Raw genomic sequence first — 21,894 nt, forward strand, 5'->3', positions numbered from 1 at the left:
ACGCGGGTGCCCCCCGCCGCGGCCAGCGCCCGCCGGGGCCACGAGCGCTCGGCTGTCACAACCGATCGGCGGCTGCGGCCGCGCCGCCCGGCGCCCTAAGTGGGGTTAAATTGGGGGTCACCCGTGGTGAGCGCCACAGTGGCGTGGGGGGGTTGTTTGTGTCCGTGCGCTCTTGGAAAACAAGTCCCAGGCAGTTTGCAGYATGGCTCAGGGTGCGCCCAAATCGCATCCTTTTACCCTAGAAACAGCCCCTAAATTCCCATTTAGGGTCACACTTCTTTCCAGAGCAGGATTTGGGGCCAGAGTCCCCTACCTGCCCAGGCAGAGGTGCCCCYCATGTCCCCCCCGACCCCTCTGTCTCATGCCCCTTTTCGGCTCCCGTGTCACCGCCTGGCCTTGCGCTAAGCAGCCGGTCGCTGCCGGCGGCTTCTTTTAACTAGCAGCTGAAATTAAAACGGCTTTCTCTCCTTCCCTCTGACCTATTTTTAACATTTGATTGGATTTTCTTCCCGCGCGCCGGCCCCTGGTGGGGCCGCGGTGTCAGCCCCGCGTCACATCAATTAATGCACGCGAGGCATCATTTGTCACTTTGCATTTCCAAAAGGCCTCGTGCCGCGCAGCTCCGCGCCCGGGCACCGCGGGGACCCTTTGCGCCCGCCTTTGGGTCCCTGCCCTTCCCAAGGGGCCGCGACGCCGCTCTGGGGACGTCTCCCGCAATTCCCGCTTTTCCTCCGGACGGGGAGCGGTGCCGGGGAGCCGCGGGACGGGGCAGGGCTCCCGCAGCTGTCGGGAGCTGCTATCCCGGCCCCTTCCTGTGGGGCCCAGGTGCTGCGCGGGAGGCTCCGTGGCGGAGGCCGGGACACCCGAGCGCTGCTCCCGGCCCCGTTCCCGGAGCAGCCGGCACTGACACCTCCACTTCCGTCTGGCAGCGCCGCGCCGGGTATTTTTAGCTCCCGGCTCCTCGGTTTGGCATCCTGTGAATCCCTCYGGCCCCCCCGGCCCCCCCCGGCCGCCTCCTGCGTCCCGCACCCTCCTCTGGAGCAGGACGGTCCCTTCCCGGGCTGCATCTGACCCTCTGGGGCAGGAGAGGAGCGACCCCAGGGCGGGTCTGACCCCCTAGGGAAGGGTGGGACCCTCTCCAGGCTGGATCCGGCGCTTTGGGGCAGGATGAGACCCCGGTCTGGGTCGAGACCACCCCTTTTGGGGCAGGATGGGACCCTCTGGGGCGGAAAGGACCCCCCAGGGCAGGCCTGGACCCAGCGCTCCCTCCTCCACAGCCAGAGCAGCCCCTTGGGGCCGTCCCCGCGTCCCCATCCAGTCTGTCCCCCTCATCCCTGCCCAGGGAGGTCTGGGCATCCTGCAGCCCCCCATGGTCCGGGTCCGGCCGAGCTGCAGCCGGGGAGGCTGGTGCAGGATGCGGCTGCCGGTGCGCGGGGCTGTGCGGGGGCTCGGCGGGCGCCGCGGGCTGCACCGGCCGCCCTCGCCCGCCGCTCCGGCCGGAGCCATCGTGGAGCCGGGCTCGGCGGCCCCCCTGTGCGCTGCGACGCTGCGCTGGGGCGCGGGGTGCGCGGGGCCGCCCGGCGGGCACCCCCAGCCCCGGCGCCGGCGCTTACGCTAAGCCGGGCAGACAGGGGCTGCAGACAGCCCGGAGCGCTCCGGAGGGAACCGCCGCTTTTCACAGGAAATCTGGGTCCCGCTGAAGCAAATCGCGGCGTACAGGAATCAGCCGAGAGGTCAGGCAGAGGCGGGTGGGGAGTGAAACGGACTCCCCCCGGCCCCGCGGGCCCACGCGCACCCGACCACGCGGCTTCCTCACAGCTTTGCTAGCCGCCCGGCCCCGCTGCAGGGTCCGGGCATGCAGCTGCACCCGCAGCCTTGCACACACGTGCACCCGCCCATTGCACACCCGGGCGTGCACCCAGCAGCACCCCTGCACACTCAGCAGCTCCCTCATGCAGCCTCGCGTTCACACACCAGTGTCCTTGCACACGCGTGTGCACCAGGCCGTTTGCAAGCACAGCCCTCGAGTGGCCCGTGCACACCCGTGCATGCACACAGCAACCGCCTTGCACACTGCAAGCACCCCCTTGCACACTGGTGCATGCACACAGCAGCCCCCTYGCACACGGGGCACGCGCAGGGGTTAACGCGCCCGGGTGCTTTCGCATGGCACSGGCGTGAAGCCATGCTAATGACTTTTCTTCCTGTGCCTCTCCGCTTACACCGAGGGCAGCGGGTAACCGGAGCCCGCTTCCTTCCCCGAGATTAAGGCGCCGGCGGCCGGCCCCGCACGGCACTGCGAGGCGCGGTGTCCCCCTGCCGAGGGCAGGGATTTGTAATCCRGGGTCAGTCTCCCGGCCGGCCCCGCTGTGGGCACAGGGGATGCACACGTGCTGCCGCTGTGCCCTGCCTCAGTTTCCCATGCAGGCATCGGAGCATCCTTCCCTTAGCGGGCAGGGTTTGCCCTTCCAAGGGCTCTGGGGCCCCAGGGGTGGCCGGGAGCAGGACAGATGTGTGGACCCCCCCTCTCCATGCCAGCCCTTCCGCACAAAGGCCCTGTCAGAGGCTCGGCTTGGTGGAGGTGCAGGGGGGCACCCCGCTGCCCGCGTCCCCAGCCCGGGGCACCTCGTTGGCTCGGGCACCGCGGTGCAGCATCCGCGCATGGCCCCGCCGCTCGCAGCACTTTCCCCAGCGCTGCAGCCGCCTTCAGGTTGCAGAGCCCCCAGCTGCACGTGCTGCTGCTGCCCCCGGCGCGGGGGGCACCGGGGTGCCCCTGTCCCCCCTGGGCAGCTGGCAGGTGGCCGGCCGGGCCYGGGGCGCTGCGGTTTGCGTTGGTGCCTCCGCGCGCTCCTCAGCAGCGGGCTGCCCTCRAGCAGCGGCGAGATGCAAATCCCGCCGGGGTGGGGGGAGCTGCTTGTTTTTTCCCTGCGACCAAATTTAGCCCCGTGGGTGCCCTGCGCCTTCGAGCTCATTTCAATAATGAAAACAGGAACAAAGTGATTTACCAAGAAAATAACCCCCGAGTTTCCCCTCGGCCCCCAGAGGGCAAATTCCTGCTGGAAAAGTGAGTTCCCACCTTGGCCTGGGCAGCCTGGGAGGAGCCGCGTCCACCCAGGCAGCAGGACGTGGGCAGAGCGGGATGGGGACAGCAGAGCTCGGGGACAGGCCGGCCGGGGCGCGGAGAGGGGGACGACCATGACCAGCTGCTGCCGAGGGCTCGTCCCTGGCGAGGTGCCGGTGTCAGCCAAGGAAACGGGAAGGGAAAAGCCCCATGGGATGCACAGGGACGTGCAGGGATGCACAGGGATGCACAGGGATGCGCAGGGATGCACAGGGATATGCAGGGATGCACAAGGATGCTCAGCGATGTGCAGGGATGTGCAGGGATGTACAGGGATGCACGGGGATGCGCAGGGATGCACAGGGATGAGCAGGGACGCACAGGGATGCGCAGGGCGGCACGGGGTGACGGCGACACCGGGCCCCGTGGCCGCGGGGTGCTGGGCAGGGCGCGAGGTGCAGCGAGCGCGTGCGGCCCGAGCCCACACGGCATATCCTGCAGCTCGAGCCGCTTCCTCCCCCGGGGCGGCCCTCGCGGGCGCCGGCGTCTCGGCGAGCACAGGAAGCCAGGCGGGCGGCACAGAGGCACCGGGCACTCGGGCACCGCCGCCCCCGCGGCCCGGGCTGCCCCCCGCTGCCTCCCCTCTGCCCAGAGGGGCCCAAGCCCAAATCGCAGCTCTGGGGATGCTCGCGGTGTCCCCAGAGCCACCAAAGGCTGCGCAAGGTGRAGGTCGGACTGGGCTACCAGCAGCTCCCGACTCTCCTCCCCTCCGTGGCCCCGTAGGGCCCTTCCTTCGCAGGGACGCGTGTGACCGCGGTGACAAGCAGCACCCCGGAGCCCCGCTGTGGCGCCTGCGGAGGGCAGTGCCCTGGTGTCAATTTACACCCCGGGGGACTCCGGGCACAGCGAGGACATGAGATGCCCAGGGACAGAGCCACCTCCGCCCCGGCGGACCCCGCTGCGGGCACCGTCTGGTGGCGGCGGCGCCGCATCCCGGGCGCCGCGGGACACGGGCTCAGCGGGGAGGCCGGAGTGCCCGGGAAGCGGCGCCGCGGCCGGGGAGGGGGCTGTGAATTTATCCTCGGCGGCGGTGGTAAAACAGGAATGAATTAGCACGTCCTGACGTCAGGGAGCACATGTGCTGCGGCACTTTCTTCTCTCCTAATGAGCCACTTCTTCCCCCTGCCCACCCTCCCTCCTTTGCCCCCCTGGCCTTTATTTTTTTCTCCTTTTTTCTTTTTTTTTCTGGAAAATTCTGTGTTTTTTTCCCTTCTTTTTTGGAGTCGGAAGCTTTGGGGGGTGATTTCTGCCTGAAGGTTTGGGGAAGGGGCTTGGCAGTGCCCTGGCAGCACCTGGGTGCAGCCGTGCATATCTTGGGGGGGGGGGTTGTGCATGCGTGTGCATGCCTGCACGTGTGCACGCCTGCACGTGTGCATGCGTGTGCATGCAGGTGCACACGCCAGGCCAGGGCTGAGCACGGGGCAGGGGCTACCGTAAAAAGCCCCACATCCAGAGCGGCTGCAATGCCCCAACCTCAGCCCGCTCCCCCAACCCCTAATTCCCAAGGGATCACATTGCTGGGAGGAGCCGGAGGGGGCATGGGGGCAGCGGGGGACCCCTCTAAACCATTAGCRCAGTGAAAAGCCCTCCCGATGGCTGCTAAGCTCTGTCTGATGGGCCAATACACACCGTGCTGTAGTGACCGCAGGCCGGAGGTGACTCACGGCCGGACACCGGGGTCCCTCCATCCGCCCCCCACGGCCGCCTGCTGCCCCCACCCTGCACATCCTTAACTTCCCATTTCCTCCAGCCCCGYGAGACGACCCCTCCAAGGCCCCGGTGCAGCCCCCTCCCCAACCCCACCTGGTTCCTCTGCCCCAGCCCGGCAAAATCCCAGGGCCTCTGAGCCCAGGGGATTTGGAGGCCATCAGGTTTGGTAGAGACCCACATATTCCCCCTTTTATTTCCTTTGGGGACTTTTTGGAAGCTACRCAGGGATGAGAAAGGAGCTGAACACCCAGTGCCCTCCTGCAGCCGGTGTCCCACAGGGAATGGAAAGTATTGACGAGCACGGATTTGGGATGCTGCCAAGGGAAGCAGCCCCTCTGGAACGAAATGCTTTCATGCCGGCTCCAGGGGACACCGGGACTTCCCTGGGCACAGACGGGTCAAGGGCAGGTGCCGACACACAAGACGTGGCCTTGGTGGGGCTCTGCAAGGGACATTGGAGCGGGCACGAAAGGCTGCCGGGAAGCTCCAGTCCCTGCTTTTCCATCTGTGGGGTCTGGAGCAGGCACCTGCAGCAGGAGCGAGATCCCTGCTCTCTCCTCCAGTTTCTCCTGTGCCTGCAAACTGTGTCCTGTCCTGTGGCTCCCCTATCATCCCCATATCCCCCCGGTGTCCCCAGCTCCGCCTGTATCCTGTGTTTTCCATCCCGCCCTGTGTCCCCATCTGACACCTCCTATCCCGTCCTGTGTCCCGCACTCCCGTGGGTCTTCACCCTCCGTCCTGCGTGCCCTGTCCCCAGTCTCCAGCACCCCATGTCACCACGTCCTGACGTGTCCCCTCTCCCCTCCCATGGCCCCTATGCCCCCCAGCTCGCGCGTCCCCACCGCGCCCCGTGTCCCCCTCGCCCCCCAGCTCCCCCGCGTGCCCCTCCCCTCGGGGGTCCCGCGTGCCCCCGGCCCCTCTCGGGCCGTGGCCCCGCCCGGCCGGGGCGGCCCCTCCCCGGGGCGGGGCCGGGGGGCGCCCTCCGCGGAGCCGCTTCTTTGGATAAGAGGCGCGGGGATGGGGCAGGTGCGCTGAGCGCGGCGGCACCGGCACCGGCACCGGCACCGGCACCGGGCGAGCGAGCGAGTCCTCCCGCCACCCCTCCCCCGGAGGCACTTGTGGGACTTTTTCGGTTTGGGGACTTTTTATTAATTTATCCTTTTGCCGCCACCTTTTTTTTTCCTTTTTTCTTTTTTCTTTTTCTCCTTTTCTTTGCGCTTTCCGCCCGGTCTCGCCGCCGCCCGGGCCATGGAGGGGGCGGCGGGCGCGCAGCGCGGCGGGCGCCCTTGAGACACCGGCGCGGGGAGCCGGGGGGCTCCGCCGCGGGGCACCGGGGCCCCATGAGCGGCTGAGCGGCGCCGGGCCCCACTCGGCCCGTCCATGGGCGCGCTGGAGCCGGCGACGGGAGCCCCCAGCGCCGCCGTCCCCATGCTCAGCGGCGCCGCCAGCTTCGCCAAGGAGCCGCCGGGGCCGCGGGACCCCGCGGCAGCCGCCGCCGGGTACTACGGCGAGGCGGGCGGCCCGGAGCCGGCCGCCCCGCCGCTGCCCTACGGCGCGCCCGCGGTGCCGAGCGTCTTCGGCAGCCGCTTCCTGGGGCCCTGCCCGCCTTACCGGGCGCCGGCGCCGCCCGCCGCCCCGGCCGCGGCTCCGGGCTACGCGGCGGGCGAGGGTTACGCGGGCGCGGAGCTGTACGCGGGCGCGGAGGGCGCGTACGGCCCGGGGGGGCCGCCCTTGTGCCCCCGCGCCGGGCCGCTCTGCGCCCTGCCCGGCTACCGGGCGGCCGGCAAGGTGCAGGTCATGCTCAACAACTACCCGCTCTGGGCCAAGTTCCACAAGCACCAGACCGAGATGATCATCACCAAGCAGGGCAGGTGAGAGGCGCCGCGGCGGGGGGACCGGCACCGGCCGCGGGTCGCGCTGGAGCTGCGGCCGCTGGGGCTGCCTGGAGCCCCCTGCAAAAGGCTGCAGGTCGCCTGGGTCTGTGTGCAGAGCAGTGGTGGGGGTCCCTGTGTGTGGGGGGGTTCACTCTGCAGGTATAGGGAGATGCAGCCCCCCCTCTCAGGCTCTCTTGCTACTGGGGCTGAGTCTTGATGCAAGGAGAAGGGGGCCCGGAAAGTTTGTGGCCAAGGCTCCGGGATGGGACTGTTCCCGGTGCGTGTTGCGGTCTGGATCCCGCTGTCCCGGCAGGGTTTGGGGCTGTGGGTGTCRGGGGTCTGCTCGTGCCGGGCAGCTCTTGCGGATATCAGAGCCCGGGGGCAGCTTTTCCCTGACTTCAGCGCTCGGGCCGGTTCCGCAGCCGCTTCCGCAGCTCAGTGCAGCAACAAGTGAGCGCAGAGCCGGGCGCAGGGGCAGCGCCTTGTGGGCTCACAGCCCAGACCCTCTTACACGCCATCTCCTCCCTCCTGCACAGACAATTCCTACCCCGTGACCTGTCCCAAGTCGCAGTCTGTCTGCCCAGACCTGGTGTCCCTGACGTGACACCATGGGGGACATCATGGCAAGTGCTCAGGTGCCCAAGTGGCTGCAGCGACCCCCAACCCACCCCCCTCCACGCCGCCTCCTTCCCCGGCTCCTTGCGGCTCCAAGATCCCTGAACCGGAGATGGGAATTGAGTGGGTGCCAGGGTCCAGGAGGAGGCTGCTGCCCAGGGTGAGGGCCCCTTAGCACGCCCTAAAATTGGAAGCTGTGGCTCCGGCCTCGCTGCTTCACCCCCGGAGCAGCGCGGGCAGGGGGGATCGCCCGCGCTCACAACCCATGGGGATTCAGAGGGCTCCCTGGCTCTGAGCACAAGGGATCCCTAAAATCTCTTGTGCCCAAAACGCCACCGGYGCCGTTCCCTCGCCCTGGGGCGCTGCGGGAAGCGGAGTGTCGGGGTCTGRAGCGGCCCTTCCCGCACCCCACTGGGCTGTTCCCGCCGGGCTCGTCTCGCTTCCTTCCTCCAGCTGGCAAAAATCTCATCTTGCTCCAATGATTTATTTATTTATTTGTTTGTTTGTTTCCTCCSCTCCCTCCCAATCCTGCCGCTCCAGGGGCTCTTTCTGCTCCCAGGATCTTTTCCCGCRGCACTCCGGGGCCAGCACGGGAGGCTCCATGAGGCTGCGGCCCCGCTCCTCTCCCTTCTCCCTCTTCCCGGCCAAGACAGACGATGTCACTTCGATGCTGAAGCCAACCTGCTTAATGTGTTGGAAGTCTAAACGCGTTAGGGCCGGCTCGTTTGCCGCKCTGCCTTCCCGGCCCTGCTCTCCCAGCGGCCAAACCGGCCGCTGGACCTGGGGCCATTCGGTAGGAACCCATCAGCGTCAAGGACGGGGAGCGTGTCCGCTCGCGGGGCTGCTTCGGCGGGCTCGGTGCAGGGGGGTGCCCGCTTGGTCGCCCCCGGCACGGTGCTTTTTCGCGCGCTTTGTGTCGCTCCTGCTCGGTTTGCGCTGCGGAAGCCATCCGCAACGCGCCCTGCCGTTCCTCTCGCTGCTGAGGCTCAGAGGGGCGATGCCCGTCTGCGGCAGCGCAGGGCTGGGGACCGCCGGGGCTGCTGAAATTGTGGGCACCAGCCGGAATGCCTCCTCTTTGCCCCGAAATGCGCCAGGGCTCTGCCAGCCCCAAACAGGGCACTCCCTCCGCGGGYGCAGGCCGGGGCTCCGTGGAGGGGCTCGCCCGTGGGGAGGCTCGGGGGACCCTGCAGCAAACCCGACCCTGGGAGACGTCAACCCCGGAGCCGCAAAGCGCGCGTCGAGCCCGGGCTGCTGCAGCGGCCTCCGCGCCGGGCCCGCGCGCAGCAGCGCAGGAGCAGCCCGGCCGAGCGCTGGGGCCGTGCGGCCGCGGCTCCCGGGGCTCCCGCTGGTCTGGGAGCTGCCGCAGCGGCACCGAGGGCTGCCTTGGACAGGGATGCTGAAACCCCGGAGAGCCACGGGCTGGCACCAGCCTGGGACAACGGCGGCAGCGAGCGGTGCTGCAGCTCCCAGCGGGGCATTTTGCCCTGCCGAAGGGAGGCCCGTGCTCGTCCTCACATCCAGGCATTCCCTGCCCTGCTCTTCCCTCTCCCTCTCGTCCCGCACTCGCTGTCCTCGCCTGCTCCTCTCCGCATTAAGAAGAGTTTCCCCCCGCTTTGTGGCCCGGGCTCCGGGGCGACTCCGCGCGCTGCCGGGCAGGATTGCTGTGGAAACCCCCGCGGGCAGGGGGAATTCCTGCTCTCCGCCCGCACGCRGGGCGCCCGCCGCGGGGAACAGGCGCTGGGCGCAACAATCGGCTTTGCATTTGGGGGTGCACAGGCTGGCTTGGCATTTGYGGGGAGCACAGGTTGCTTTTGCATGTGGGGGTGCACGGGTTGGCTTTGCGGCTGGGTTCGGCTTTGCTTTAGGCTTTGCATGGGGCAGGTTTTGAATTTGGGGGTGCCCGGCTCTCCCCTTGGCCGCGCGGGGCTCAGMGCTGCCTTCCAGGGGACGTGGGTGGCTTTGCGCTCGGGGGACGGCAGACCTGTCGGGGCCTTGGGGGAGGAAGTGGCTTCGCTTTGCATTCGGGTGCCGTGGCTTTGCCTCGGGGGCGCCCTGCGGGGCGGCTTCGCCTCTCGGGGCCGGGCAGGGCGGCGGGGGGACGTTGCCCTTGCGGGGCCTTCGGTGCCGTCCCCGGTGCCGCCGCGCGGTGCCGGTGCCGCGGGGGCGGGGGGCAGGTGGCTGCTCCGAGCTCCTCCGCGGCCGCGGTTCCTGCGGCTGCTGGCGCTGGGGTGCGCGGGGGGGTCAGGAAGCTGCCGCCCCCCCACACACGGCTCCCATCCCCGCTCTGCAGGCAGGGGTCTCCGCCTCCCGCCTAGTCCCCAAATCGCCCTGCGTTTGCCCCGGAACCCACAGCACAGCTGCCGGGAGGGGGGTACTGCACCCCGACACCCCCACATTGGGGGGCTGAGCCCAGCGCTGCCTCCTGCCTGGGAAACAGCCCCGTGAGCCCGGTGGGGTAAAAATAACCGCGAGGCGTGCGTGGTTTCGGGCCAGGCCTCCACCCTCGAGCGCCCCAGCTGAGCTGCGGTTTGCGCTGCGACAGCCTTTAGAATATAAACCCATAAACCGCTTTGCAACTTCTTATTTATTATTTTTTTTTAATGTTCCCTCTCGCCCCGTGCGCGTCCCCGGGAGCGGCGGGAGAGGCGCTTGCCGTGGAGTGGGGCGGTGTGGGGATGCTCCGCTCCTTCCTCCCGCGCCCGGCCCCGCATCCGCCCGCGCTCAGAGCACCGCGGCCGGCACCGAGCCCGAGGCGGCACCAGCTCCCACAGGGTCAGCAGCGCGAGGACGCGGGCAGCCCGGACGCCGGGGCCCTTCCTTGGGGCTGTGTTGGGCACGTGCTCCTCGGCCCGGCTGCCGCTTTCTTTCACTCGGGCCGCTCCCGCGCGAGGGCCCTTCTGAGTGACGGGCGCCTGGCCCCGGCTCTGCGCGGTCCTTCCCCTCGTCTGCACACGCGGCGCTTTGGGGGCTGCGGAGACGGTCCCCCCCGCTTTGTCCCCCCCGGGTCTCAGCCCTGCCTCCCGCCCGCGCTCGGCTGCGAGGCGCCTGTGGGGGCGCGAGGGGTCTGTGCGTCCCTGCGCACACGTGTCTGTCTGTCCGTCCGCCCGCCCGGGGCGCCTGGTGCAGCCCCCCGCGTGGGAGCTGCCTCGTGCCAGGCTGGGTGCTCCATGGGCACGGGGACGTTGGAGGGTGTCGGCGGCTCCTTTCCAAGCGCCAGCGGCTCCAGCGAGTGCCAAAACGACCCATTTTGACCCGGCCACGGCCCAGGCCGCTGCTGGCAGCCAACGCTCCTGCCAGGACCGCCGGCACCGCGCGGCCCTYGGCTCCTAGCGGGAACTGGGGCCACTGGGGCCCATGGGGGGAGAGGGATGTGGGGGCGACTCTCCCCCCACGTGGTTTCGGGGCTGCCCCCGGGTGCTGGCATGGGGCAGTGCCGGGGCCACCCGGGCCCCCCCGCCCGTCCCCTTCCTGCCCTTGGCGCAGCCCGRTGCCGGGCCCGAAATAGCAGCGGTGTTGGTTTCCGAAGCGGAAGGTGCTCGCCGAGGGGGAGGATGATGCCGGGGGGGCATCGGCCCCGTGGAGCATCCCCCAGCTGCCGGGGTCACTCAGCGCGGGGGGGCGGGCGGCGCTGGCTGCGTGTCCCCGCGGGTGACCCCCGCCGTGTCCCCCGCCAGGCGCATGTTCCCGTTCCTSAGCTTCAGCCTCTCGGGCCTCAACCCCGTGGCCCACTACAACGTGTGCGTGGACGTGGTGCTCGTGGACCAGCACCACTGGCGCTACCAGGGCGGCAAGTGGGTGCAGTGCGGCAAAGCYGAGGGCAACATGCCAGGTAGGGCCCCCCGGGGCTGCCCCGTCCCCCGGAGCTGCCCGGGCGCAGCGCGGTGCCCACCGCGGGCTGCTCTGCCGCAGGGAACCGCCTCTACGTGCACCCCGACTCGCCCAACACGGGCGCCCACTGGATGCGCCAGGAGGTCTCCTTCGGCAAGCTGAAGCTCACCAACAACAAGGGGGCCTCCAACAACGTGGGGCAGGTAGGAGCCGAGCTGCGCCGCGCCGCGCCGTGCCGTGCCAGGCCGTGCAGCGCCGCGCCGCGCAGTGCTGCCATCCCGTGTCATGCAATGCTGGGCCTTCCCGTGCCGGGCCGTGCAAAGCCATCCCGTGCCGTGCAATGCCATCCCACGCAATGCAATGCTGTGCCATGCAATGCAATGCAATGCCATCCCAGGCCGTGCAATGCCTTGCTGTGCAATCCTAGCCCATGCTATGCAATGCCATCYTACACCATGCCGTGCAATGCCATCCCTTGCTGTGCTGTGCCATCCTGTGCCGTGCAATTCCATCATGTGCAATGCCATCCTATTGTACGCCATGCCGTGCAATGCTGTCCCATGCCATGCAATGCCATATCATGCAAAGCCACGCTCTGCACTGCCGTCGCATGCTAAGCTGTGTGATCCCATGCCATGCCATGCAATGCCATCCCATGCCATGCAATGCCAAACTATGCCATGCAACACCATCCCATGCTATGCAGTGCCATCCACGCCACCCCTCGCCCTGCCCCGTGCGCGCCTGGCGAGCCCCCCGCTCACCGCTGCCCCGTGCCCCCGCCGCAGATGATCGTGCTGCAGTCGCTGCACAAGTACCAGCCGCGGCTGCACGTGACGGAGGTGAAGGAGGGCGAGGGCGCGGGGAGCTGCCCGGTGCCGCACGCGCACACCTTCGCCTTCCCCGAGACGCAGTTCATCGCCGTCACCGCCTACCAGAACGCCGACGTGAGTGCCAGCCCCGGCCGGCCCGCAGGAACCCTGTGCCCCCGCGCCCCGAACACCCCTTCCTGCGCGCCCCAGCACCACAGCGAGCCCCGGTACCCAGCCAGCCCCCCATAACTCCTGCCTGTGTCCCCCTCGCCACCGCATCACAGGCACCCCAGGCCCCCCTCGCAGCCCCCAGTGCCCCCCCAGCCCCCCAGGGGGTCATAGCCCCCCAGGCCACCCGCATGGGGGGCTGCTCTCAGTCCTGACGGCCCCAACACCGCCCTGGGGGGGTCGTCTCAGGACGAGCAAGGCACTGAAGCGGGTTGGGGGTGCTGGAGGGTGAGGGCAGGGGGCGGCCATGGCCACAACCCCGCTTCTTTCTGGCGCTCTGCAAGATCACGCAGCTGAAGATCGACCACAACCCCTTCGCCAAGGGCTTCAGGGACAACTTTGACTCGTGAGTACCCCCCGCGCCCCCCGCGCTGCCCGGGGGCACCGTGGGCGCCGCTGAGCGGCCCCACGTCCCCCAGCATGTACCCGGCCTCGGAGGGCGAGCGCCTGACGCCGTCGCCGCCCGACGCCGCCGGCTGCCAGCCGCTGCTGCCCGGCGCCCGCTTCCCGCCGCTGCTGCCCGAGCCGTACGCGCTGCCGCCCGGGCGCTACTACAACGGCGAGCGCGGCGCCCCGCTGCCGCTGCCCCCCAAGGACCCCCCGCGCTGGTACTTCGCCCCCCAGCAGCCGCCCGCCGACTACGGCGCCTACGAGAGCGGCTACAGCGGCGGCAAGCTGGTGCCCTACGGCGCCAAGGCGCTGGCGCTGCCGCCCGCCGGCCACGCGCCCCTGCCCTACTACGGCGAGGGGGCCCTGGGCACGCCGGCCACATGGAGCCCCCCGCAGTACCCGGGCAAGGGCCCCGCGCCCCTCGGCTGGTACCGGGACCCCCGCGAGGACAAGGGCAAGGAGGCGGCCGAGGCGGCGCTCTACGAGGGCGAGTGCAAGCGGCGCCGCGTCTCCCCGTACCCCGCGAGTGCCGAGAGCCCGCCGCCCGCCGCGCACCCCGGGGAGCCCCTCGAGGGCAAGGAGCCCACCGCCCAGCCCCCCTACTACGGCTTCTACGGCACCTGAGACGCGGGGCGACACCGCAGGACCCTCCCCGGCRCCCTGGGGTGCAGGGGGGCAGCGGACCCGCGGGGACGGGGCTGAGCCCCTTGCAGAGACTGTGTCCCCGCTCTGTGTCCCCCCCTTATTTAAGTCTGTGTCCTGGCGGGTGGGATAGGGGGGTGCAGGCAGCCACGGAGGGGGTAATTTCTGTTTTCTGTTCTTCTTTTCTGATGGGGTTTTTGTTGTCTGGTTTTTAGCGGTCGGGGGGGTTTAATGCTGAAGTATTTATTGAAGCCGCCCTGTGCCCAGCTGGGGGGGCAGAGGGGACAGCCGCATATCTCGCAATAAAAGGGACGCTGTGGTTGATGGTGGCATCTCTTTGCTCGACACACCGGGCTGGGCAGGGAGGGAAACTGAGGCCTGGGAGCAGGGAGCGGGGGGGGACCGGTGCAAAGGGGCCGTGAGCAGCCGTTCTTGCAGCCCCCTCCCCATCCCCCTGCAGGCAGAGGGGGCCCAGGCGTCCGGAGGGCGGCCAGAAGGAAGCTCTGGGCACAGGGATCTCTTCGCAGCCTTTATTAGAGCGAGGGGCTGCGCATGCAGCCCCCAGCATCAGCGGGGAGGGCTCTGCCCGCCCGCGGGCACCCCGGACCCCCCCGACACACATCAGCCCCCCGCCTTGCCCCCTACCCGCGGGCCCAGGTGTCTGGGGCCCAGGGGGTGTCCCCAAGGCCCCCAGGCCCTCAAGGCTCTGCTCCCGCCTGGAGGGGGGCTGCATCATCGGTGCTTCATTATCTGTGCAACATCCCCCCTGCTTTTAAATCACAGTTTTCCTTAAATACAGGCAAAGTGCCCCCCCGTCCCCCCCCCAGGCCCAGGTGGGTCCCGTGCTGGYGGGGCCGGGACGCGGGGGGGCTGCCCGGCCGGCAGGCAGCGTGTGCTGCGGGGGGCGGGCGGCGGCGCCATCCCTGCAATGAGCTGGGCGGCCTCGGCCGCCCGCCCCGGCTACCAGAGCACGGCGCTGTCGAGGTGGGCGAAGCCGGGCTCGGCGCGCAGGTTCCAGTACGTGTTGTTGGTCACCCACGACTCCTTGCCGCTGGCGTCCGTGAGCCGCCTGCGCGGCGGGGACGGCGTCAGGAAGGAGGGGAGCCGGGGGCGCCCCGGAGCCGCGGCGGGCGCGCTGAGCCCGCCGTGCCCACCTGAAGAAGCGCGCCTGGTGCGTGATGTTGTTCTCCTCCATGACCCGGCGCCGGTCCCGCTGCAGCTGCTCGATCTGCCGCTTCTGCGCCTCGGCCGCGGCCACGTTGCCCTCCTCCAGGTACCTGCGCGCGGGGATCACTCCTGTGACGAGCTGGGCGGCCTCGGCGCCGTGCGGCCGCCGGGCGCTGCCGCTCACCGCTGGTCCGGGCGCAGGCGGGTGTCCGTGGAGGGCAGCACCCGCTTGAGCTCGGGCGTGAGCTCGTTGAGCTCCAGGGCGAACTGGGTGAAGCCGTAGTTGTGCTCGTGGTCGCGGGGCATGGGGTCTGGAGGAGGACRGGGAGCAGTGCTGAGCGCTGCGCGCCGCGGCCGTGCCCCGCCGTGCCCCACCGTGCCGCGCTCACTGGCTCTCCAGACGCAGGGTCCGCCCGGCGCCGCGCCGCGGAACAGCCCCTCGTGCCACTTGCCCGCCAGCCGCTCCACCACCTTCCCGCTGCGGCTCAGCACGGCGCCCTGCACCTCGTTCACGCCGGAGCCCCAGTACCGCGCCTGCGGGGCGGGGCGTGCAGGGGCGGGGCTTGTGGGAGGGTGGGGCTTGCAGGAGGGGTGGGGCTTGTGGGAGGGGCGGGGTCTATAGGGAGGAGATGTGCCTAGGAGGGCCAAGGTTTGGGAGGGGGCGTGACTTTGGAGGAGGGGGTGGGGCTTTGGAGGAGGGGTGTGGCCTATGGGAAGGGTGGGGCACAGGTTAGGGCGTGGCATAGGAGGAGGAGGTGGAGTCACTAGGAAGGGGCAGGGCCACTGAAGAGCTCTGGTTGGGTAAAGACAGGGCGGTCACAGGAGGGGGCGKGACTAATGCTAGTGGGCGGGGCGATTTGGTCTGCAGGTCCAATAAGGAGAGGTGCTAGGGGCGGGGCTAAGTCGGTGGGTGGAGCTTAGGGAGAAAAGGAGATGTGATCAGCATGAGGCGGAGCCAGTACCATGCAGGGGGCGGGGCTTATGGGCAAAAGGGGGAGTGGTGTGGTCTGTGTGAGGCGGGGCCTGTGGCCACCGGGGGCGGGGCCTGTCAGGGGCGTGTCCAGGGCAGGCCCCGCCTACCTTGCAGAAGGTGAGCTTGCAGTGGAGCGCGGCGTCGCGCGTGTTGCGGATGAGCACCTCGCCGTAGTGCTCGATCCAGCGCGGGCCGCTCAGCACGTTGTGGATGCACGTGGTCACCTTGTTCCACTCAAAGTGGTCGCCGCACCTGGGCGCAACGGGGGCAGCGTGGGCCGGGGGGGAACGCCGCGGTGCCCGGTGGGGACGCAGCGATGGGCACCCACCTGGGCAGCCGCACGTTCACCGTGCCCATGGGCACAATCTCCAGGGATTTGCCCCAAAACTTGTTCTTCCACTTCATGTCTGGCAGGAGGAAAGGAAGAGGGGTGAGCGTCGGTCCCCACCCTGCCCCTTGCAAAGCCAGTGCCCCCCGCATTGCCGCGCGTGCCCCTCACCCTGCCAGAAGACGAAGTTGTCGGACTCGGCGTGGCAGGCGGAGACGGGCGGGTGGTGACAAACCTGCGGGGAGAGGAGGCAGCGCGAGGTGCCGGGGCCGCGGTGGCGCCCRGCCGCCCGCCGTGCCCGCCGCACCTGCTCGCTGACGAAGCGGAAGCCGCGGTCGGGCCGCACGCACTCGTACGTCTCGCCCAGCACCGGGTTGAAGGGCTTGCAGCCCGCCCGGTAGTAGGTGGACGCGTAGGCGGACACGGCGAAGGCCGCCACGTACACCTGCACGGGGGGACACCCCTGTCACCCTCGCCAGGGCGGGGCCTCTCATTGCTCCTCCCACTGAGGGGAGGGGCTCTGCATGACCCCTCCCACTGGGGGGCGTGGCCACACATGGCACCACCCCCTGGCACAGAGCATCCCTAACCAAGGATGCTCCCGGGTTGCAGAGCATCCGTTAGCATCAAGGATGCCCCTTGGTCCCTTCCATGGCGGGGTGTCACCCCAGACCCCTGCCATGTAGGGGTGTGGCCCCAGTGGCCCCTCCCACGTGTGGGTGTGGTCACAGAGCCCCTCCCCTGGGCGGGGCACCCGCAGGCCCCTCCCCGGGGGGCGCACGCACCAGGCGCTGGCAGGGGTCGGCGCAGCGGCTGGCGCGGTCCAGCAGCGCGCTGTACTCGAGCTCCTCGCAGAGGCGCTGCAGCGTGTTGAGCGGCTCGTTGAGCTGCACCGGCATGGACACCTTGGACAGGTCCTTGCCGATGTTGTTGCGCAGGATGTTCCAGAGGCTCACGTCACCCGCGTGCGCCGGCGGCGCCGGCAGGCAGCTCCGCCGCGGGGCGCCCGGCCCCGGCAGCAGCAGCGGCACCAGCGCCGCCTCTCCTGATCCTGACGGACACGGCCCACGCCTCAACCACCACGTCTCGCTCCCGGTGTCCCCCCGTCCACGGCTGCTACCTGTCTGGAAGCAGGCGGCCGCGGCCGTGTCCTCGGMGATGCTGTTGGTGGCCTCGCTGACGCACGACTCATCATCCGAGGCCTGGGGACGGCGGCACAGAGGGGCCCGTTGGGCACAGTGGGGCAGGAGGGGACGCGGCGGGGTGAAGAAGGGCTGCAAGTTGGGGGTAGCCCCGGGGGCGCCTGCAGGAGRGTTCGCTTTGGGACAAGGGGGACAGGCAGGGACCCAGGCGGCCGGGGCTGCAAATGGGAGCTCAAGCAGATTGGAGGAAACAGGAGTGGTGGGGGGGCACCAAGACCCCCACGCACTGGGCTCAGAGACAGGGAAGCCCCGAGGCCGCTGCAGTGGAGAGTCAGGGGGGGACACGGGGAGCAGGGCGGGACGGTGGCTCCCGGGCCAGCTACCGGAAAAGGAGYAGGGACGGGAGAAGAGAGAGAAAATAGAGATGAACCCATAGAAACAGCAGCACCAAGGGAGGGGGYGGGGCTCCGCGAAGCCCCTCCTCCTGTGTTTAGCCACACCCTCACTAGCCCCACCCCCTGTCTCTAGCCCCGCCCCACCTCGTTCTCGGAGGAGCTGGCGGAGAGGAAGACCTCGCAGGCGTCGAAGAACTCGGTGTGCGAGTCGGCGAGCGAGACGATGCTGCGGTTGGAGAGCTGCTGCTCGCGGCCCTTGTCGGGCAGCGCGTCCGGCTGCGGGGACAGGGAGCCGCGTCAGCCCGGCGGGCAGCGCCCCCCGCGCGCGGCCCGGCCCCTCCGGACCTCCTCGGGGTGCAGCGAGGCGAAGGAGTCCAGCGTGGTGTCGGAGGAGACGGAGAGCGAGTGGAAGCGGCGCATGCTGCGCCGGGGCTCCATGCCCTGCAGGGACAGCGGGATAAACCGGGATAAACAGGGCAGCGATTCCCTGCACCCCCAGCACATCCCGGGAAAAGCCCCGGCACCGCGCCCTGCCCGGCCCTCGGCACCACCGCCCACCCGCTCCACCGGCGCGCCAGCCGCAGCACCCGTGGCGCTCACCGTGGCGCTCCGGCGGCCGCCCGCGCACGGCACAGCGCACTGCGCCTCCAGCGCCCGCCGCAGCTCCTCCAGCCGGGCCCTCTCGGCCGTGAGCGCGGCCACGACGCTGCCGAGCGAGCCGTGCACTGCGGGCAGAGGCGGCGGGGCTGGCGCGGAGCAGCGGGCCCGGGCGGGGGTCCCGCTCGGCCCGGCCCCGCCGCACACCTTGCTGTGCCAGGCTCCAGAAGCTCCGCTGCAGCTGCCCGTACTGGGGCGGGAGGCTCGCGCACGGCTCCAGGTAGCGCGAGAGGTTGGGCACCGAGCCGTGCAGGCGGCCCACCTGGGGGGGCCATGGGGGGTCAGGGCTGCCCCCCTTGGCTGCCCCCCCAGGGCTATGGGGTGGCTGATGCCACGGGTGCCCTTCCCCTGGGGTCCTGCGGTGGGGACACCGGCAGCGCCCGCCTCACCCTGCCGATGGTGTCATCCTTGGCGAAGCTCTGCGTGCACCAGATCTTGGTGCTCCGCCTGCCCTTCTTGGGCCTCTCCATGGGCTGCAAGGACACGGGAAGGAGGCCTCAGAGCTGGGACCCCCACGCCAGCCCCCCGCGTGCCCGTGCCCGCCATGCTCACCTGGCTGCTGGAGATGAGGGGCGCCGAGGGGATGCGGTGCAGGGCCTCGAGGCTCTGCAGCATGCTGTAGAGCTCGCGCAGCTTCGCCTGGCACTCGCACAGCTCTGCGCAGCGGGGACAGCGTCAGGCGGCGGTGCGGGGCCRGCCCGGTGCCCTGCGCCCTGTCCCGGTGCCCCGCGCCCATCCCGTCCCGCTCACCGGCCGAGCAGCGCTCCAGCCCCTCGCTGTCCTTCAGCCACGCGGCCACCTCGTCCCGGGAGCTGCTGAGGGCCGAGAGGGCCGGGGCGCTGCCGGASGGCAGGATGCGGGTCCAGGAGCCCTGGGGGGCAAGAGGAAGGGGCGCTGGGGGGGCTGCCGGCCAGAAAGCCGCTCCCGGGCGCTGCCCCCGTCCCGTGGCGGGACAGGGACACTGACCTGTGTCGTGGCGGGGGGTCGCCCCACAGAYCCCGCTCTGGGGCCGGCCAGGGGCTCGGGCCTCTCGCCCTGGTGATGGGAGCACAGGCTGCTCACCCAGCTGCTGAAGAGCTCCGGGGACTTGATCTGCGGCACCGCGGGGCAAATGTCGGGGGGAAGGACCCAGCGCCCCCAGTGCTGCCCTCCCGCCGCCCCACGGCACCCGCGGGCCCCGGCCCGGCGCCCGGCGCAGGTACCTTCAGGTGGTAGATGTTCTCCTCGGTGTCCAGGTCCACGCGCTGCGCCTTCTTGTTCACGGACATGACGGCGTGGCGCACGTCGATGGAGCCGTGCAGTTTGCCCTTGAGGACCTGGGGAGGCCGGGGAGCCCGTGTGACGGGGCAGGGGGACGGGCAGGGCGTCCTCGCGGGCGGGACGGGGCCGCCGCGCTGCATGGGGCGGTGCCGGCGCCGCACTCACGTCCTGCCGCGTCGTGCCGTACTTCAGGACACCCTTTTCCAGCACAAAGTACCTCTGCGGGCAGAGAGAGCGGATCATCGGAGGGGGGCAGAGCTGCCGCAGCACGGGGCCCACAGCAACCYGTGTCAGCAGCATCGGCGGGTGGCCCCGTGCCCATCCCTGGATGCCCCCAGCCCCATTACCTTGTGCCAGCCCTTGAGAGGCCATTTCCTCTTCTTGAGCAGATAGCCCTCGTGCCGCTCCGGCTGCCGGTCCGGGCTGCCCCGCGCTCGCGGCTCCTCCACCAGCTCCCAGCTCTCCGAGCCCTGCTGCAAGGCGGTCAGCAGCGGGTGGCCCTGGGGGCAACGGGCACCCGGAGGGCCCCCCCCATCCTTATTAAGGTGGGGTAGAGCCCCCAGGGGCTGCTTGGATGCAAGGGACACTGTGGACAATGCCCAGAGAGCCTCCCGGAGCGCTGGGRTGCTGCTGTGCCCCCCAGCCCAGAGCCCCCCACCTGTTGCACGATGCCGGGCTTGGAGGACACGGTGCTGCTGGAGCGCGACGGGGCCCTGCTCGGAGACGCYGGGTCCTTCTCGTGGCTTCCCATGGCCAGCGGAGCGCAGGGGCCGGGGCAGCCGCAGGGCCGGGACGCGGGCGCTCCGCCGGTGCCTGGGAGGCGGGACAGCCTGCGAGGAGGGGACACCGGGAATGCCGCAGYCCGGCCCTGCCGGCGAGCCCGCCTGTTTGCACAAGCTCCTTCTTCCTGCTCGGATCAGGGATCCGGGTGCCAGCGTCTGAGCGATGCCTCCCTGGCCACGTGCCTCAGTTTCCCTTGTTGGGATGTGCCTCGGCTCCGGCACGTGGCCCCGACAGTCGGAGCCAGAAGCTTCTGGGCAAGGCGGAGGCTCGGACCCACCCGCCCTTATCTCGTCTTCGCTCCTGGCCCTTGGCCGCCCGCGGCGACGCAGGTCCAGAGTCCAGCCCCTACCGCACCYGGCCCCGCGCCCGGAGGATGCAGCGCGGCCAGGAGCGCCGGGCTCAGCCCCGGCCATCCCGACGTCCCCAGGGGGAGCCCAGGGGGCCCCGGTGCCGTAAAGGGGTCCCCTCAGTCCCGCGTGGGGCAGGACTCGTCCCAGCCGTGGTAGAGGCTGTGTCCACAGCACAGCCGGCTGGCGCTGAAATCACCGCGTCCTGCCCCCGTACCCAGGCTTGGCTACGCTCCTGTCGCCCGCGCGGGCTCCTCCGGCCGCGACACAACCCAGGGGTGCGGGACTGCCTCTGCCCGGGACCCTGAGCCCCTCTACTGCCTGCCCGGCACGGCCGCGCTCCCGCTGCTCCGTGTATCCCATGTGTCCTGCACGGCCACACTCCCGCTGCTCCGTGCATCCCACACGGCCACGCTCCCGCTGCTCCATGCATCCCGGGTACCCAGCACGGCCGCACTGCCAGCTGCCTGTCCAAGCACGACCGAGCTGGGATGGAGGCCAAGCCACAGCTCAAGCAAAACGACTCCGCGCATSCCTTCCCAGCAACGGGAATAAGCGCAGCCTGGGGGCCGTGTTCCCAGGGAGGGGGCCCAGCCGCAAGCGGAGCRGATGCTCCCGTCCGCACACACACACAGAACCGGCGCGGGCGGGGTCTCCCATCCCACACGGACCCTCCCTGCACCTGCTTAGCTTGGCAGCGCATCCCGGCGGGGGCAGCACAACCCGCCCGCCCGGTGCCCCCCCCCGGGAACCGGGACACGCGGGACGGATCCGGGCGGGGGGGGCGCGTGCGGAGGGGCGCGGGGCTGCCCCCCCCGGTGCCCGGTGCCCGGTGCCCGGTGCCCGGTTCCCACCTGCGCGGGCGCCGGCGCCGCTCGCGTCCCGCCCGGCGGCTGCAGGAAGCGGAACACGGAAGGAGGCGGCGGCGGCGCCGGGCCGGAGCTCGGCTCTGCCCCCTGCTCCGTGGAGGACCGGAGCCCGCGGCCGGTACCGGGGACAGCTCCGCGCCGCCCCGGGCCCCGCCGCGCCCCCCCCGGCCGGGCTGGGGGCCTCTCTGCAGGGGGCTCGGGGCGCCAGCACCCCCCGCGGCCCCGGCACCTCCCCCCGGCGCCCATCGCCTCCTCCGGCAACCGGCCCCAAGCAGAGGAGCTCCCGGAGAAGGTTGGCAGGAGCAGCCTGGCACGGAGCAGCAGGGCCGGGGACCCGGCCTCGGTCCGGGCGAGGTCTCCCYGGCACGGCTCCCGCTGCCGCACGGGGCCGGTGTCCCCAGGGTCCCCCGGGCCGCCCGCCCCCCGTGGGCCCCAMTGCCCGGAGCCCTTTGAGGCCTCCGGCGTTTCTCCCGGCACCAAGGACAGCGGTTGGACACAGCACAGGGATTTGTCCTGCGGCTCCGTCCCTCCACGGAGGAGCTGCAGCCCCCAGGCAGRAGCCCCCCAGTTAAGGGAGGTGCCTTAAGGAGGAAGCGGGAAGAGCCCCCTCCCCGTGCAGCCCCAGCCCCCATTAAGGCAGGTGCAGCCTCCATTCCTCAGTGAACAGTGAAGGTTCCGTTTAATGTGCAGCGGCCGCGGGTGGCCCGGGGGGCGGCGCGGCGGCCCCCGCTCCGCGTGGCCGGGGGGCCGGCA

General features: G+C 70.5%; 2 protein-coding genes across 2 annotated transcripts; one reads left to right on the plus strand and one right to left on the minus strand.

Moving 5' to 3' along the window:
- The first annotated feature begins 6,211 nt into the window (after positions 1-6,211).
- Positions 6,212-13,202, plus strand: TBX21 (T-box 21). Its single transcript, XM_026054383.1, has 6 exons — positions 6,212-6,702; positions 10,995-11,149; positions 11,230-11,351; positions 11,937-12,095; positions 12,473-12,534; positions 12,608-13,202. The coding sequence occupies exons 1-6, from the start codon at positions 6,212-6,214 to the stop codon at positions 13,200-13,202; spliced, it is 1,584 nt and encodes a 527-aa protein (XP_025910168.1).
- A 961-nt stretch (positions 13,203-14,163) lies between these two features.
- On the minus strand, positions 14,164-19,893 carry OSBPL7 (oxysterol binding protein like 7). The gene is made up of 21 exons (XM_026054384.1): positions 19,810-19,893; positions 19,490-19,615; positions 19,308-19,361; positions 19,085-19,198; positions 18,876-18,974; positions 18,633-18,753; positions 18,426-18,538; positions 18,272-18,355; positions 18,030-18,144; positions 17,859-17,950; positions 17,571-17,666; positions 17,370-17,501; positions 16,474-16,890; positions 15,996-16,133; positions 15,860-15,923; positions 15,689-15,767; positions 15,468-15,612; positions 14,777-14,921; positions 14,572-14,698; positions 14,375-14,497; positions 14,164-14,289 (listed from the first exon to the last, which is right to left on the minus strand). The coding sequence occupies exons 1-21, from the start codon at positions 19,891-19,893 to the stop codon at positions 14,181-14,183; spliced, it is 2,577 nt and encodes an 858-aa protein (XP_025910169.1). The 3' UTR covers positions 14,164-14,180.
- Between the last annotated feature and the right edge of the window lie 2,001 nt (positions 19,894-21,894).

This window comes from Nothoprocta perdicaria, unplaced genomic scaffold, assembly GCF_003342845.1.
Source record: "Nothoprocta perdicaria isolate Ctin4 unplaced genomic scaffold, notPer1 scaffold_121, whole genome shotgun sequence".
NCBI lineage: Eukaryota > Metazoa > Chordata > Aves > Tinamiformes > Tinamidae > Nothoprocta > Nothoprocta perdicaria.